Genomic DNA, 15,151 nt, shown 5'->3' on the forward strand with positions numbered 1-15,151 from the left:
TAGCATCCTATTTATAGGACAATAACATTTCACTTCCATAATTAATCCAATTGTATTTCATTATAACATTTTGTGGTGTTTTTTTAACCAATGAGAATTGTTCCCCAAACCTTATTCCAGTTTTTTAAATGACATATATCACCCATTAGATTTTGTAGCCAGAGAATCATTTTTCTCCCTTTAATATTTGTATAAAGTTATGCAAGGAATTTGAAATAATATTACATTGTTATTTCAAATTTTTCATGTTGCAAGGAATATAAAATAATTTGCAAATAATATTTTTAATGCATATCTATTTTATTTTTTTAATGACTTTTTTACCAATTTTTCAATTGTTTTTTACTCTTTTTCAGAATTTTATTTTAGTTAATCTTGCTATTTTCAACACAATTTAAAAGAAATACACTGAAATTTATATTTATATTTAAAATTTTTGATTTCAATAGGTTCTTAGAGTATATTATATTTTTAAATTTTAAATTAATTTATTATTTAATTCGATATATAAACTTCAAAAGTAATATATAGAATAATTATATATATATATTTACATATATATGTAGAGAATGTAGATAAAATTTGAATCATTATTTCATAAAGAATTGGGTGTATTAAACTTAACTAATATCAGTTAATGTTATTTTTTTACACTTGTAATCTTAATTTTATTTTTTAAAAATAAAATTACATTTTGGGTGCTCTGCATTTGAAATCCAAAATATTGTAAAAGTTTATGGTTTGATTAAATACCCTTTGATGCCAATTTAACCCTTTGCACTCTGAAAGATAATTCAATGCATAATTATTTGCTTCATACAGGATCTGTTTATTACACCAAAAAATAAAAATAAGCAACTGTTTTAAGTTGAGTTTCCCTGAAAAAGGAATATACATCTTTTTAACATTCTTAAGGTATTTTTAACAATTAAAATTTTAAAAAATAAATAAATAAAATGTTAAAATGATGCACCATCTTGAATGGTGATTGAGACACTTGAGTGTAAAGAGTTAAAATATAAAAAAAAAATAAGTTGGTCAATTTTTTATTATAAAAAAGTCTAAATATTGTACAGTATTAAAAAATTTTAGCATTACATTAGTGAATTCAAAATGGATTTCCTCTAAAATAGCATCATTTTCCATATATATAATTTGAAAGTTTAATGCTTGACATTTATTAAATAAAGCAGATAATTTTAAATCTTGAAGATCCTGATTATTTTTTTGGGCTGTGCAAGGTCGACTTAGCCTTTCATCCCTTCAGTGGGTCAATAGACTGAAGACCTAGCATGCTTGTTAACTAAACACTGGGGGTTCTACGTTGGGCTGACCACCAAACCGGGACATATGCCTTGCACCCCAGGGCCCTTGGTCAAGAAAGCAGATATTGGCATTATAGGCCTTGGCCCACATGGGCTGTCTTGCCACTGAGTTTAGTTCTTGATTATTTGTAGATTATTTTCAATTTTTATAGATTATCCCATATAATAAATGTAAAGTCATCTGCATATGACCAAGGAAAAAAAAATAGAATTTCCAAAAGATTAAGAAAATTTATATTGTTCAAAGCATTATTGAAAGAATTAAAATCATTTTATCTAAATCAATTAATTTTGTTCATTATATTATAAAATACAAAGTTTTTATTACATTTGTTACAAAACCAAATTGAAAATCATTTATGATATTCTTAAAAGAAAATCAATATTTTAGTATGATGGAAAAAAAGGTTATATAATTATGCTGAAACAACAAAAAAAAAAGAAGAAAGTATATTGAACTATAGAAAAGGCTAATATTCACATGATGGCTCATCTGTCCTGCAAGCTTAGTGTCTTTTTAGGATCGAGATTGTTATATGTATTATATCTTATCTAATTGTATCAATATTAAATATTGTTATGTCCATTAATTTTTCTAAAATCCAATGGAGAGTGTGCAATTTCCTTTGATTTAAAATCACAGAATTCCTCTGTTTTCCAGGTAACTATGAAAATGTCATTAGCAATTTTGTTCAAATAATGCTCTGAAAAAATTGTAACTGAATTATTTTCGAAATAAATAAAATTGTTGGTTAAAAAGTATACATTTATTACTTTATCAATATATTTTTATCTGTTATTAAAGATTACTTCATTGATAAAAAGGAAAAAAAAATTGTGTAATTGAATTAATTTTCCTTGAATTTAAATTTTAATTCATGCTAGTCAAATATTTTGTTAATTATCATCTACTATTTCTGTCCAGTTGGTTTCACACTGTTTTATTTTAATTTGATTTCCTTTCAAGCTTGATATAATTTTCAAAATAATGTAACCACAGTATATATGTTTGTTGCACTGCAATCAATAAATAAAATAAGCAACTTCTTTTTGAAGCATATTACATGAAATTATTATAAGTGATAGTAATAAAAAATTAAATTTCTTTTCAGAAATTTTTGATTTGATTTTTTTAAAAAGCAGTTTGTGAAATTATATTTTTAATTTTTTAGGATGCTGGTTGTTTCAATCTCACTTATGAAGCAGCAATGATGCGGCTATTCAGAGAAGGACGCACAGAAACTGTTAGACCAGTAACTATGGAATCTTGTGACTTTGTTTTGAGTGTAGATAATCCTGATTTACCAGTAAGTATTTTTTTTTTTTTTTTTTACTTTTATTTCTCAAACAATTAAAAGAATATTGCTTTTTTAAATGCATGCTGAATCATTTATAGGCTTTTTACAGAATCAAATTATTTTATCAAATTTTCTATAATTTATGACATTTATCCACAAAACTCTTAGAATATTGCTGTAATGAATGTTTATTATTATGTGGGCTTGTTATTTTTGTTGTAGTTGTTGTATTTTAACTAAGAGCTAACTTTATGAAAAAATTAAAACTAAACATTATGAAATTATTTTTAGTAAAATATTTCCAAGTTTTTTTTAATACTTTTTTTGTAAAAGAAAAGTTAGAATTTTTTAATCAGTATAGGTAGGTAGGGATTAAATAAAAAATTGCAGGCCATCTATACTAAAATTTAAGACTTATTTTTATGTATTGTCCTGTTTACAAAATGAAATAATGTCTTCTTGCTAATGCACATCTTAAAATTTAAATTATTTAGTTCATTTTTAACTATGTGGCAAATTGATGTTTCAATTTTTATTATTATTATTATTATAGACATTACCCCTCCTCCCCCCCCCAAAAAAAAAGAAATTGGTTAATTCTTCTTGTAGTTTTTATACAGCTAGGAGTTATTAGATTTTAATTACTTATAATTATAAAAAATAAAATATATTTATAAATTATATTCTCAACATGCAATTGTTGTTGTCAAGTAAAAACAAAATAATTCCATATACAAATTGAAATATATTAAAAGTTGGACCATCTTTTTAATTTAATGCATGTATATTTTTCAATAATTTTCATTATAATGTTTTTCTGAAATTTCGGATTCTATTATTAAAAAAAAAAAAAAAAGCTCATGATATCTCTCCTGTGTTAATTTATTTTCACAGTCCAAAGTGTTTCTTATTTTATTTATTATTATTTATTTATTTAAAATTCATCCAAGTTTGAAATTATTTCATAAACCATTAAAATTATAATAATAACCAATTAATTTTTTCTTGTGTTGATTAAAATCTTGTTATTTTTTAAGGCAAAAGAAAAATTAGCCCTCCTTCAAAGAGCTTGTCAAAAACACCAAGAATCTTATATAAATGCTATGTGTGGCAAGGGTGTAGATAGGCATATATTTTGTTTATATGTTCTTTCTAAACACTTGGATGTTAAGTCTCCTTTCCTTAAAGAAGTGCTAGGGGAACCATGGAGACTTTCCACTAGTCAAGTATGTATTCAGAATGTATATTCAAATATCATCTGTAGATATGATTCATATAAAAATTCATAAGTAAATAATAATTTTTTTAAAAAAACTAAACTAGTTTAACATAAAGTAGTCAATGTTTATTTTCATTAACCGGATTAAAACTTAAAATTTTCTTCCCTTTTTTTTGTTATTATGCTTCTTTTCTCTCTTCTTTCTTTTTTACTGACAGTTTTATTTATTTTCAAGAGATTTGTTCAACTTAGATTTTGATAAAATGAATCATTCAATCTTTATGTAATTATTTGATATTGTGACATTTCATTGAATCCTCTGATAATGTGAAAGATAAAAAAAAAAGAAGAACTTTAATATCATTGTTTAATAAATTTTCTACAAATATTTTAATTAAGATGATTTTATAAGATTTGCTTTTGAACCTCTTGTATGAAACATTATAAAATGATAATATTTTAGACTTTTTTCCTTTGTCTTATACTACCTACTATCTTATCTGTATGTGGAAAAAACTAAATTATTGCCTGAATACTCTTAAGTATAAATTGATCGAAATTGAAAATAGTATTTGTTTTAAAACTAACATTTTCCTAACATCAATCTCTTTAATCAAAGCCAAATGATGTAGTTGTAAAAATATAGAATATAGAAACATATTTTGGTGCATAATATATGTATACATTTCAGAAAATTCATTTAATAAATGCTTTTACTTCTCTCTTAAATGTTCTGAAATCATGTAGTTTAAATATTACAGAATGATATTGACTTTAAATGTTATATGTCTTAATCATAATATGCTGGTTTAAAATATTTCATTATTTGTAACCATAACATCTGTAAAATGAATGTATTTGAGAGTGTAAAATGAATACTATTTGATCAAAAAAATTATAATATTCTGTAACCATTTCGTTATTATTTTAATTTGATTTTATGATATGTTCTTTTCTGGAATTCATAGAATGCTATAATGAATTCTTCAGATTTCTTTCTTATAAAATATTTTTAAAAATTCACCAAAAATTTATGTGGTGCTTCATAAAAAACATTCCATAACTCTGTTCTCTCATATCTAATCTCATATAAAATCTAAGTATATTGTAGTAATAATTTTACTTTTTTGAAAATTGGTATTTGTTGTGATGCATTTGTGAGAAAACCATGTTATTGTCAACAAAACAGAATATGCTTAAAAATATTTTGTCTACTGAAAACTAAAATGTGTTGCATGTGTTACATTTTTTAATATAAAAATTTATTGCATAGCTATTGAATTTTTGTAATATTCTTTTTTAAATTTTAGTTTTTTAGATTAAGGAATACTGCATTAAAAGAATTAATAAATTTTTTATACTATTGTGTTTTTTTTAAACAATTATTGTTTTCATGTAAATTGGTAAATAAAAATTTTGAACTTTTTCCTTTCCAGACACCTCACAACCAAGCTGGAATATTAGACACAAAGAAATTTCCTGAATATGTGTGCTTGGGTGGAGGTTTTGGGCCGGTATGTATCTTTTTAAAAATGTTTTGATATTTTTATTGCTTTTCATTTGCACATATTCTATAAATAAGCATTTTCAAGAATATTATTCTTAACTTTTAATGATAAATTTAATTTTTAATGATAAAATATCTTGAACTTGATATCTAATCTGATTGAATTTTTCCTGCTAATTTAATTCAAACTTCCCCTTTATATCAAGAACTTATTTAAATTTCAATCCTTTTTTTTTTTTTTTTTTTTTTTGCATTAACAAAAAGTAAAAATTGAGTTTAAATTTCACAAAATTAATTGAATGAATAAAAATTTCTTTTGTCTAGTTTTGTTTTGTTACATAGTCTCCCCCCCTCCCCCCGCTCTACACACATAGTAATTACTATTCTGCTTTTCCACTTCATCATGTGCACATTTTGGGTGAAACAAAAAATATTGGCATTTGTTTCTTTGCATGTTTTGCTATCTAAGAAAAATTTCTATTAATAAACTTTTGTTTGTTGCTTTTTTTATTCAGCTTGCTGTACAGTTCAATTATAAATTTGTTTTATAAAACTATTCATGAAATAAATGGTAATGAATATATTTTAGTATATATACATACTAAACTATTAAAAACTTAGATTCTTCTAAACCTAATTAACCTTTCAGATATTGTAATATTTTTAAATAATCAAAAAAAAAAATCCCTTTTAAGTGCCTGGTTAGTGGCTGAGAATTGGTTTTATTTTTTTAAAAATTGTTAGCAAATCATACTTTGCTCTTTATTGAAAATTAAATTTTTTAATAAATATTACTTTGCAGGTGGCAAATGATGGTTATGGTGTATCATATGACATAGCTTCTGAGGATGTTATGTTTTTCCACATTTCTAGCAAGCGAACATCACCTGAAACTGTAAGTTAACATGGGCTATGTGCTGTACTTTAAATAAACACAATTTTTAGATAAATTATTTTTCAAAAGAATTTTTATATTTATAAATTTGGTATTTCCTATCATTTTTTAATTATTTTTATGTAAGGTTACTAATCAGTCACTATGCATTCAATTGCATTTCATCATTAAAATTTCTTTTTAAAAGTACATTTATATTAACTGTTTCTAAAAACTGTCCTTCCATTGATTTATACTGTGACTGGTTTGGTACCATATTTAGTATAGATTGTTTGTTTTTTTAATCTTGTATTATGCATAACATAATGTATATGCATTTCTTTTAGGTAAATCAAAATAGCGGGTGGTATGCAATATAATTTAGCTTCGTGGTGACCTTCATAATTCTTAATTACCAAAAAGGATTACATCTGAAGAGCTCTGATTAGCAAATGGGGATTCGTGATCTTAGCTATTTTTTTCGACTTCTTAATAGTTATTTAATCAAAGAATATTTTCGTTTTTCCTATTATAATTGAATATCAATGAAATCACTTTACTAATTACTTTTAATTTAATTTTGCATGAAGTTTAGGGAAAATGTTTAAAAAAAAAAAGACCAACATTTTAATTTTTTTTTTTTTTCTTTCTAACAATTTGTTATGAATGTAGAATTTTTCCTTGTTTAATTATCTTGCATTTTTATTCCATTTAAAAAAAAATTTAAATCTCGCTTCAGAAAAGATTTTTAACTTAATTACAACTTAGCATTAATTACAACTTTTCTCTTTGCGTTTTTTTAGGATACTTCCCGCTTCATCGGACTCTTGGAAAAATCACTTCAAGATGTGAAACAAATATTCTTCGACTCCCAATCATAAGCTGCTTGCAAATCTGAGTTTCCACCGAGTTCATTTATGACTTCCATTATTTACATACTTAAAGTGAACTGCATTTAAGCACACTGACATTTGCCTCATGAATGCATTGTGTAGGCTTATGTTTTTTATACCAACACTTAATTCCTAGAAGCAATTATATTTTTAATGAATTATAATTTGTTTCTAACACTTAAAGCTTCTGTACTTAGAAACTTTCCATATTATTCTATTTCTCAAGATATCATTCTATCACTGTGTGTAAACATGAAATAGATTTACTCTATAATTCTTTTCAAGAAATAATTCTTATTGTATATCTGAGAATGTGCCTCTTTAAGTAAATCATGTGAAAGTTAATGCCTCTAATGTGTATTGAGATTCTTTAACCATCTATGTAAATTTCCATTGTTAAGTAAACAGAAAGTTCCTCTATTTTTACCCTTAATTATTTTACATTTTCTTTTAAAAGTACTAGGTTATTTAATAAAATTATTCTAAATAAATAGATGTGACTGTAAATTAGTGTACAGAAAATGATATTTAAATTTTATTTTATTGAACCAGCAATGTTATGCTGCAATTCAATGAAATTTGATATTTTTTATCTTCTAACTACTTAGTATTTTAGGATTGAAAGCATCAATATTTGTTTTAAACAAGGCATCAAGATTTTATTGCTGTATTTTATGCTTTTCTTTCTGTTATAATAAATAAATTTAAACTTCCTTTTCCCTTATATTTGGACTTGAGATTTATATTGATGTTAATTTACCTTTGTAGTAAGATTCAAGTTTTGTATATGGTTTAAAATCTTCCCTTTTTTTTTCAAAATAATGTGGATTTATTTTCTTATAAATTTATTTTTTGAAGAATTTTATTTTGATTATAATTACAAAACAGTTATAGAAGATGGTATGAATTATTGATAAATTAAATATGTATATATATAGTGAACATGTAATTTTTAATATGTGAAGGCATTGTAAAATGTATTTTTTTTTATTTTGAAAATTTCTTCTTATTTTTTAGATATTTTCATTCATATATATTTGTCTAAGGTAAATTGATAAATAAAAATTTTATTTCAAATAAATTTCATTTTTCATCTCTTATTGATTATGTTTATTTGTACATTTATTGAATTTTTATTTCACATTCAAAAATTTAGCAGGTATTGAGCTTTGCATTTTACAAATACAGTTATTGCAAAAACAAAAAAAAAACTTATTTATACTGTTTTATTCAGCATGATACTGTTCATATTTATAAAGATGAAATTTTGCACATTTTTGTGTTCTGGATGACAATGCACCATTTGAAGAGTTTAATTATTATAATTAATGGATTTATTTAATTAAATTTGATTCCATACAAATTATGCTACCTAATAGGGAATTTCGGGAGAGCGGAAATGATTCCAAGACTACATAGATTTAAATCACTTAGATTTAACTGAACTTAACATTTCATGCCCATCTTCAAATTGTCAGACATTAAAGCCTCTTCATTGTAATCATATGTATTCAATTTTTCTTATGCCGTCCATTCCCGTGACATCATAATGCTATTAAAAATGCAAATGTACAGTTTATTTATGTTCTAAATTATGCAATATGATTATTTCACTCTTTTTTATTCTTGTAAATTAACACAAACCTTCATCTTTAGTTTTCAACAATGGAAGAAATATAATATTTCATGAAACAATGAAAACAGTTTGAATTTCAAATCAACATTGTAATCTATTGTCAGAAATTAAGTAAAAAAATATTTATATAAAGTTTTCAAAATTTAGAAAAAGTTTGCTTGCCTATTAAACTGATATCATTAAAAACAAATTTTTTTAAATTTTGGGCTAGTATAAAATTTTTTTATGCAATAATAATTTTGGAAGTTATTGAGGAAAATTCTCAAAATTCAGCTTATTTTAATTAAAATTTCAAAAAAATAGCTCCAAAGTGCATGTTGCTGTTCTCCAAGGCATACATGTACCAAATTTGGCAGCTGTATATCAAATGGTTAAGTCTGTAGAGTGCCAAGACAATTACATTAATCTTTGATATAAGTAGAGATAATAAATTATAATTAGTTTACAAAATAATTAAAATAGAAATTGCAACTTAATTCGAAGGTAAGCAGCAACTTTATCTAGTTTTTTTAGTAAATCCTTCCAAGTACTTATTACTTGTGTAAGAGTTATCACATTCTATAGGACAGATGTCAGTATTTTGGACTTGGTTGAATAGTCTAATAGAATATCAGTATTTTAGATTTCCTTAAAGCTGATCATTGTGGGGGTATTATTCTGACTCAAGATCCTGAGTGATCATTGTAATGTGAGAATGATTGGTATGAAATTGCTCTATATAGCTAAAAAAAGGGGGGTGCCATTCCATGTATATTTCTATATGGATATCACTCACTAATGTTTATAAGATAGTGTAAAAGCCAAATTTGGCTATTATGTATTAAATATCAAGAAGTAAATTCCTCTTGTTAGAAAATTGCAGCATTGGTAAATTTTTCAAACAAGATTTTTGCAGAAGGCAGTTATATCAAATAATGCTGTGATGTATCTACACTATATTATGTCTCATTGCAAATATGACTTATTTGTTTTAGTAAATTACTTCATGTATTGACAGAATGATTAAGGCAATAATAAATTCAAATCTATCAATGCCAAGATTCATAAATTTCTTAATAAAAGAATTTTTATGAACATATGCTTGAATATTTTATGAGAAAATAATAGATAAAATTTCAAATATAATGCAACACCATTTATCTTAATTTTATATAAGGAAAAGAAAGAAAAAAAATGATTTTGCTAGTCATAATAAATATGTTTTTTTCACAGATATAAACAAGAGATTGTCTATTTATGGCTGATATAAAAACAATGTCAGAAAAATTTATTATTGGTTATGAAAAATTTAGTTTATACTTCTTGTTAAAGAAATTTGAAAATTGATATGAGATGAGACTTATTAATTGATGATAATTCACTTTAAAAAAATATATTACACAAAAGTTCCTAAAGAATTTAAAGTGTAAAATATATTTAGGACAAAGGAACATCTATTTTAGGTGCATAGTTGTTATTTGACGGGGGAAAAAAAAATCCAAAATTTAAAGTTTCATTTCTTTGCCTTGAATAGTAACTTAAAAACCATTATAAATTTTTAAAAAATAATTTATCTGTTCTTAAATTTTTAATGTGTAATACTATAATTTTTCATGAATAATTTCAGGTGCATTTTCATATTTTTAAATTTTTACTTTAATTAATATATTTGGATGATTTTTTTTTTTCTTATGTAATGTATTTTTTTTATCTTCAATCACTAGTTTTAATAGAAATTTTTGCTGAATAATCTTATTACAGGCGGCCATCTAGTTCGTGAGAATATATCTTATCGTTCGCATTATATCTTATTTTAGATAAATCTTTTGACAAAACTTTGTATCCATGGTTCTACCAAATTGTCTGATTTTAATGCCTTGTTATTTTAATTGTCTAACTTAAGTTTCACTTATTGTGTGCATGGATTTTTTAAATGGCGACAGTGCAATAACATCAGGGCGCTATTAAAAACGTAATTGTGCGGTATCTTGTACACTGCACAGATATTAAATAAAATCCTTCTTTAGATTTCAACAATGGAAAAAAAAGTCATCAGTTTGAAGGCAACAATGTAATGTACTATTGGAAATGAGGGAAAAATATTTTAAAATAAAACTACTAAAATTCAAAACAAAAAAAATCTGACAGTTGGTATTACTAAAAAGATATTTTTTTAAAAAATTTTGAAAGGTGTAAAATTTATTTCTATGCAATATTATTTTCAGAAGTTATCACAGAAAAATGCCGAAATTCAGCCTACTTTTTTTATTATTAAAATTTTTAAAAAATGACTCCGAAGTACAAATTCATACCCTGTGTATATACAGTGGCTCAAAAAATTGAGAGTACACCTTACTTTTACTTCATAAATCCGACTTTCAATATAAATAACACATTAACGGGAAGTGCAAACATGATTTTATTTTTACACATAACAAATGGTTTAATTTAGAGTAAAAATAAAGAAAAATCAACGAAAAGTTTCTAAATTGAAAATTTTCAAAAGCATTTTAAATAAATATACGCAGAATTTTGCCTCAAAAAATTGAGAATACACCAATGAAATTTTTGCAATATCACGCATAGAAATAAAGTGTCACTATTAAATTGCATGTCTTTTTGCTCTTATAATGGCCTCTAAACGTCATGGTACCGATTCAACCAATTTTTGGTGGTATTTGAAGATATTTTACCTCATTCTTCTTGCACCACTTGTTTTAAATGAGTTTTGTTTCTAATTTTGTGTCTTTGAACCCCTTTTTGGGGTATGGCCCACGAATATTCAATGGCATTGATGTCGGGGTACTGTGGTGGTGTGTGTAACTGCTATTTACAATGAAAAAGACACCATATTTTGAAGTTACGTGTATTCTGTTTGGGGTCGTTGTCTTACTGGAAAATGAAATTTCCATCTAAACCCAAATTTTTAGCCCTTTCCTTTAGATTTCTGCGAAGTATATCCAAGTAAACCGTATCATTTATAATGCCATCTATAAAAATTAAATTTCCTACCCCGAATGAAGCCATGTAACCTCAAATCATCACGGAGTCACCTTCATGTTTAACTGTAGGAGTAAATTTTTTGGATACAAAGCAGTATTAGGCTTTCTCCATACAGTAAGATGGTTGTCACTGCCAAAAATGTTGAGGTTTCTTTCATTACTAAATATAGATTTCTTCCAAAGATTATTGGTCTTCAATTGATGAGTTTTTGCAAACAACAAATGCTTTTTCTGAATTTGCAAGCTGGTGAAAGGTTTCTCTCTAACAATGCTACTTTTATATCCAGCTTGTTTAATGGCATTTAGCACAGTTTCAGCACTTACACTTCTGCCTATGATTTGAAAAGTTTCTGCTACAAGTTGGATGAACCATATGGTAGCAGCAATCTAAAGGAAAGTGTTAAAAATTTGGGTTTAGATGGAAATTCCATTTTCTAGTAGGACAACGACCCCAAACAGAATGCACGTAACGTCAAAATATGATGTCTTTTTCATTGTAAGCAACAGTTATACACACCACCACAGTACCCTGACATCAATGCCATTGAATATTAGTGGGAGATACTCGAAAAAGTGGTTCAAAAATACAAAATTAGAAACAAAACCCATTTAAAAAAAGTGGTGCAAGAAGAAAATATCTTCAGATACCACCACAAATGGGTCGAATCGGTACCATGACGTTTAGAGACCATTATAAGAGCCAAAAGACATGCAATTTAATAGTGACACTTTGTTTCTATGCGTGATATTGCAAAAATTTCATTGGTGTATTCTCAATTTTTTGAGGCAAAATTCTGCGTATGTTTATTTAAAATGCTTCTGAAAATTTTCAATTTAGAAATTTTTCGTTGATTTTTCTTTATTTTTACTCCAAATTAAACCATTTGTTATGTGTAAAAATAAAAACAAGTTTACACTTCCCGTTAATGTGTTATTTATATTGAAAGTCGCATTTATCAAGTAAACGTAAGGTGTACTCTCAATTTTTTGAGCCACTGTATATGCGTCAAATTTGGTATCGCTATGTCAAACATCTGGCCTGTAGTGCTTCAACATATTCACGCATTTTCATCTTTATTATTAATATATATGGAATAGTCCTGCAACATTTCAAATTTTTGCTTGTATGTGAAATAACAAAATATATGATAAATCACTAATTTTTATATAAAAAAAAAACTACACCAGAGTCAAAATTTTTGAATTACAGAATAAATGGATGATCGTTCAGAGTTATGTTGACGTAGGTATTTATTCATAAAGGCCGAAATAGCAAGACAGAAACGTTTTTTTTTTTTTTTAATGTGAAATCATTTATATGAATTCTTTATATGTAGTAAACAAATCTGTACTGTAAAGCATAGCACAACCGTATTTATTAATAATGGATATTTTGATGGATTGAAGTCCCTTTTTTTTTTAATACTTCTCAATGACAAAAAAAATATATAATAATAATACAAAAAAAAAAATTGGAAGCCAGAAGTTTTTTTTTTTTTTTTTTTTTTTTTTTTAAGAAAAATGCAATAAAATTATCTTTTATTTTGTCAGTTTTGAAAATTTTCCGTTATTTTTTTAATTCTAGCAACTAAATAAATGCAAATTATGCACTAATATATGTTTGATTCCGTCATTAAAATGTATCTGTTAATCATTTTATGATGTAGCTAACGAAAATAAACGCTTACGCAGTTATTTTGGGCAAATTAACTTTTTCATTAACATAGCGATATGAGAACGTAAGTAGCAAGCTGGTAAAGGATTTATAGAACACTTTCAGTCATTCAGTCATGGGATTAACATGTAAGCAAAAAAAGAGGGGAAGAAAAGGTCGTAGCTTTTGTATGTGGCATACGGTTTTCATATCATGTCATTTTTCTTTTTATATAGTATATATATATAAAATTGAAAAAATACTGTTATTTTTAAAGCGGTAATTTATTTTGAAAAAGCAAGACAAGCAAATAAATAAAAGAATTCTATTTCCCTAATTCATCGAAAAAATTCCTTTTGAATTTTAAAAATAAACAATACGTGCGTAAATCTAATACTTTAACCGTTTTATCATAAATCATGCATGGCTTTAAGCTGTGTCGTCATCATGATCTCTTCAGATTTCTAGACGAAAAATCAACACAAAATATAATAAAATTATTTATTGATAATATTTAATTGAAGGGAGATTAACTCGTTTTGAATGACTTTTTTAATAGTTTTCTCTAGTTATCGAGATTCTTTTCTAATTCCTTTTAAGGCGATATATGAATAATTCTAAAAAAGAGTAAACATAGAATTTAATTAGATACTGCGAATCTAATATTATTTTTCTGCATGGAAAATTTTGATTTAAAAAAAACGAATGCCAAATCTTTTCTTGGAGTGATTATATGTACCATTATTAATGTAGCATTTTTTTTTTATTTTAAGGAGATGGGAACTGAAAGAATAACTTTTTTATATGAAAGTTGTAAATCGTTTGGATATAGCGAAGAATAAAAATATCGAATTCTGAAAAATAGAAAATCATTTCAAACATAAAATAAATTTCCTTTCTTTTGCAAAATAGCATATATAACAAAAATTATCCATTTTGTTTTATTTATTATAACATTAATGCATTAAATAAAGACTAATAGAATAGCAAGAAAAATTCGAAACTTGTACACAGAGAAACAATCGCATATCAATAAATATTACTTCTACCACATATTTCAATAGCATTTAATACGGATATTTCGAATTACATTTAAAATAGAATTTACATTTTAAATGCACTTTAATACATTAAAATATTTTTCTTTTATTTATGTTCACTTAATAATAATCTTTAAAAAATTATCATTAGAGTAAACCAAATAAATTTGCTGTGTGGCAACTGATTTCAAAATTCTTGAGAAATGAATACATTTCTATATTTTTATAATTCTCTCTGACAAAGGAAGTAAAAGTTATGTCTGAGAAAGGCAATTCACTCATCTTATATATTTTAAATATGATATACGAAAATACGTATTTATTCCGATTAAAATTGTATTAAAAAAATTACCAAATCTAAAATTTCATTTCTAACTTTATTCTTCTAATACATTATAGTTTCGAAAACAATAATAACTTTTCTTAATTTCTTTTTTACTATTTGCTATCTTAAAAATTTCTTTTCACAGAATATTTCTAATCTCACAAATTTAAAAATCGAAGTAATTAATTTCTAGTAATAGTAGGAATAACTTATTAACTACTTGATGTTTCTTTTAATGAAAGAAAAAGAAGAAAACGGCCACTTTCTAAAAACAATTGAATGAAAATCGATTGTGATAAATAAAAATTTTAAAAATCTTTTTGTTACATAGCATATTAAAATAAGCAAAATAAGTATTCAGGTACCAGAACCGATTAATTTTGAAAAATAGTTCATAAT

General features: G+C 25.0%; 1 protein-coding gene across 4 annotated transcripts in view; it reads left to right on the plus strand.

The window, feature by feature from the left end:
- The window catches only part of LOC129968916 (carnitine O-palmitoyltransferase 1, liver isoform-like), a 162,497-nt gene extending 154,432 nt beyond the window's left edge, over positions 1-8,065 (plus strand). For all 4 annotated transcript variants that reach the window (XM_056083260.1, XM_056083258.1, XM_056083256.1 and 1 more), the window contains exons 19-23: positions 2,498-2,632; positions 3,661-3,849; positions 5,279-5,356; positions 6,152-6,244; positions 7,027-8,065. In XM_056083260.1, coding sequence (XP_055939235.1) covers positions 2,498-2,632; positions 3,661-3,849; positions 5,279-5,356; positions 6,152-6,244; positions 7,027-7,104 — 573 coding nt within the window. In that variant the 3' untranslated portion in view covers positions 7,105-8,065. The remainder of the gene's footprint in view (positions 1-2,497; positions 2,633-3,660; positions 3,850-5,278; positions 5,357-6,151; positions 6,245-7,026) is intronic.
- The last annotated feature ends 7,086 nt before the right edge of the window (positions 8,066-15,151 follow it).

The sequence above is a fragment of the Argiope bruennichi genome, chromosome 5 (assembly GCF_947563725.1).
Source record: "Argiope bruennichi chromosome 5, qqArgBrue1.1, whole genome shotgun sequence".
NCBI classification, from domain to species: Eukaryota; Metazoa; Arthropoda; class Arachnida; order Araneae; family Araneidae; genus Argiope; species Argiope bruennichi.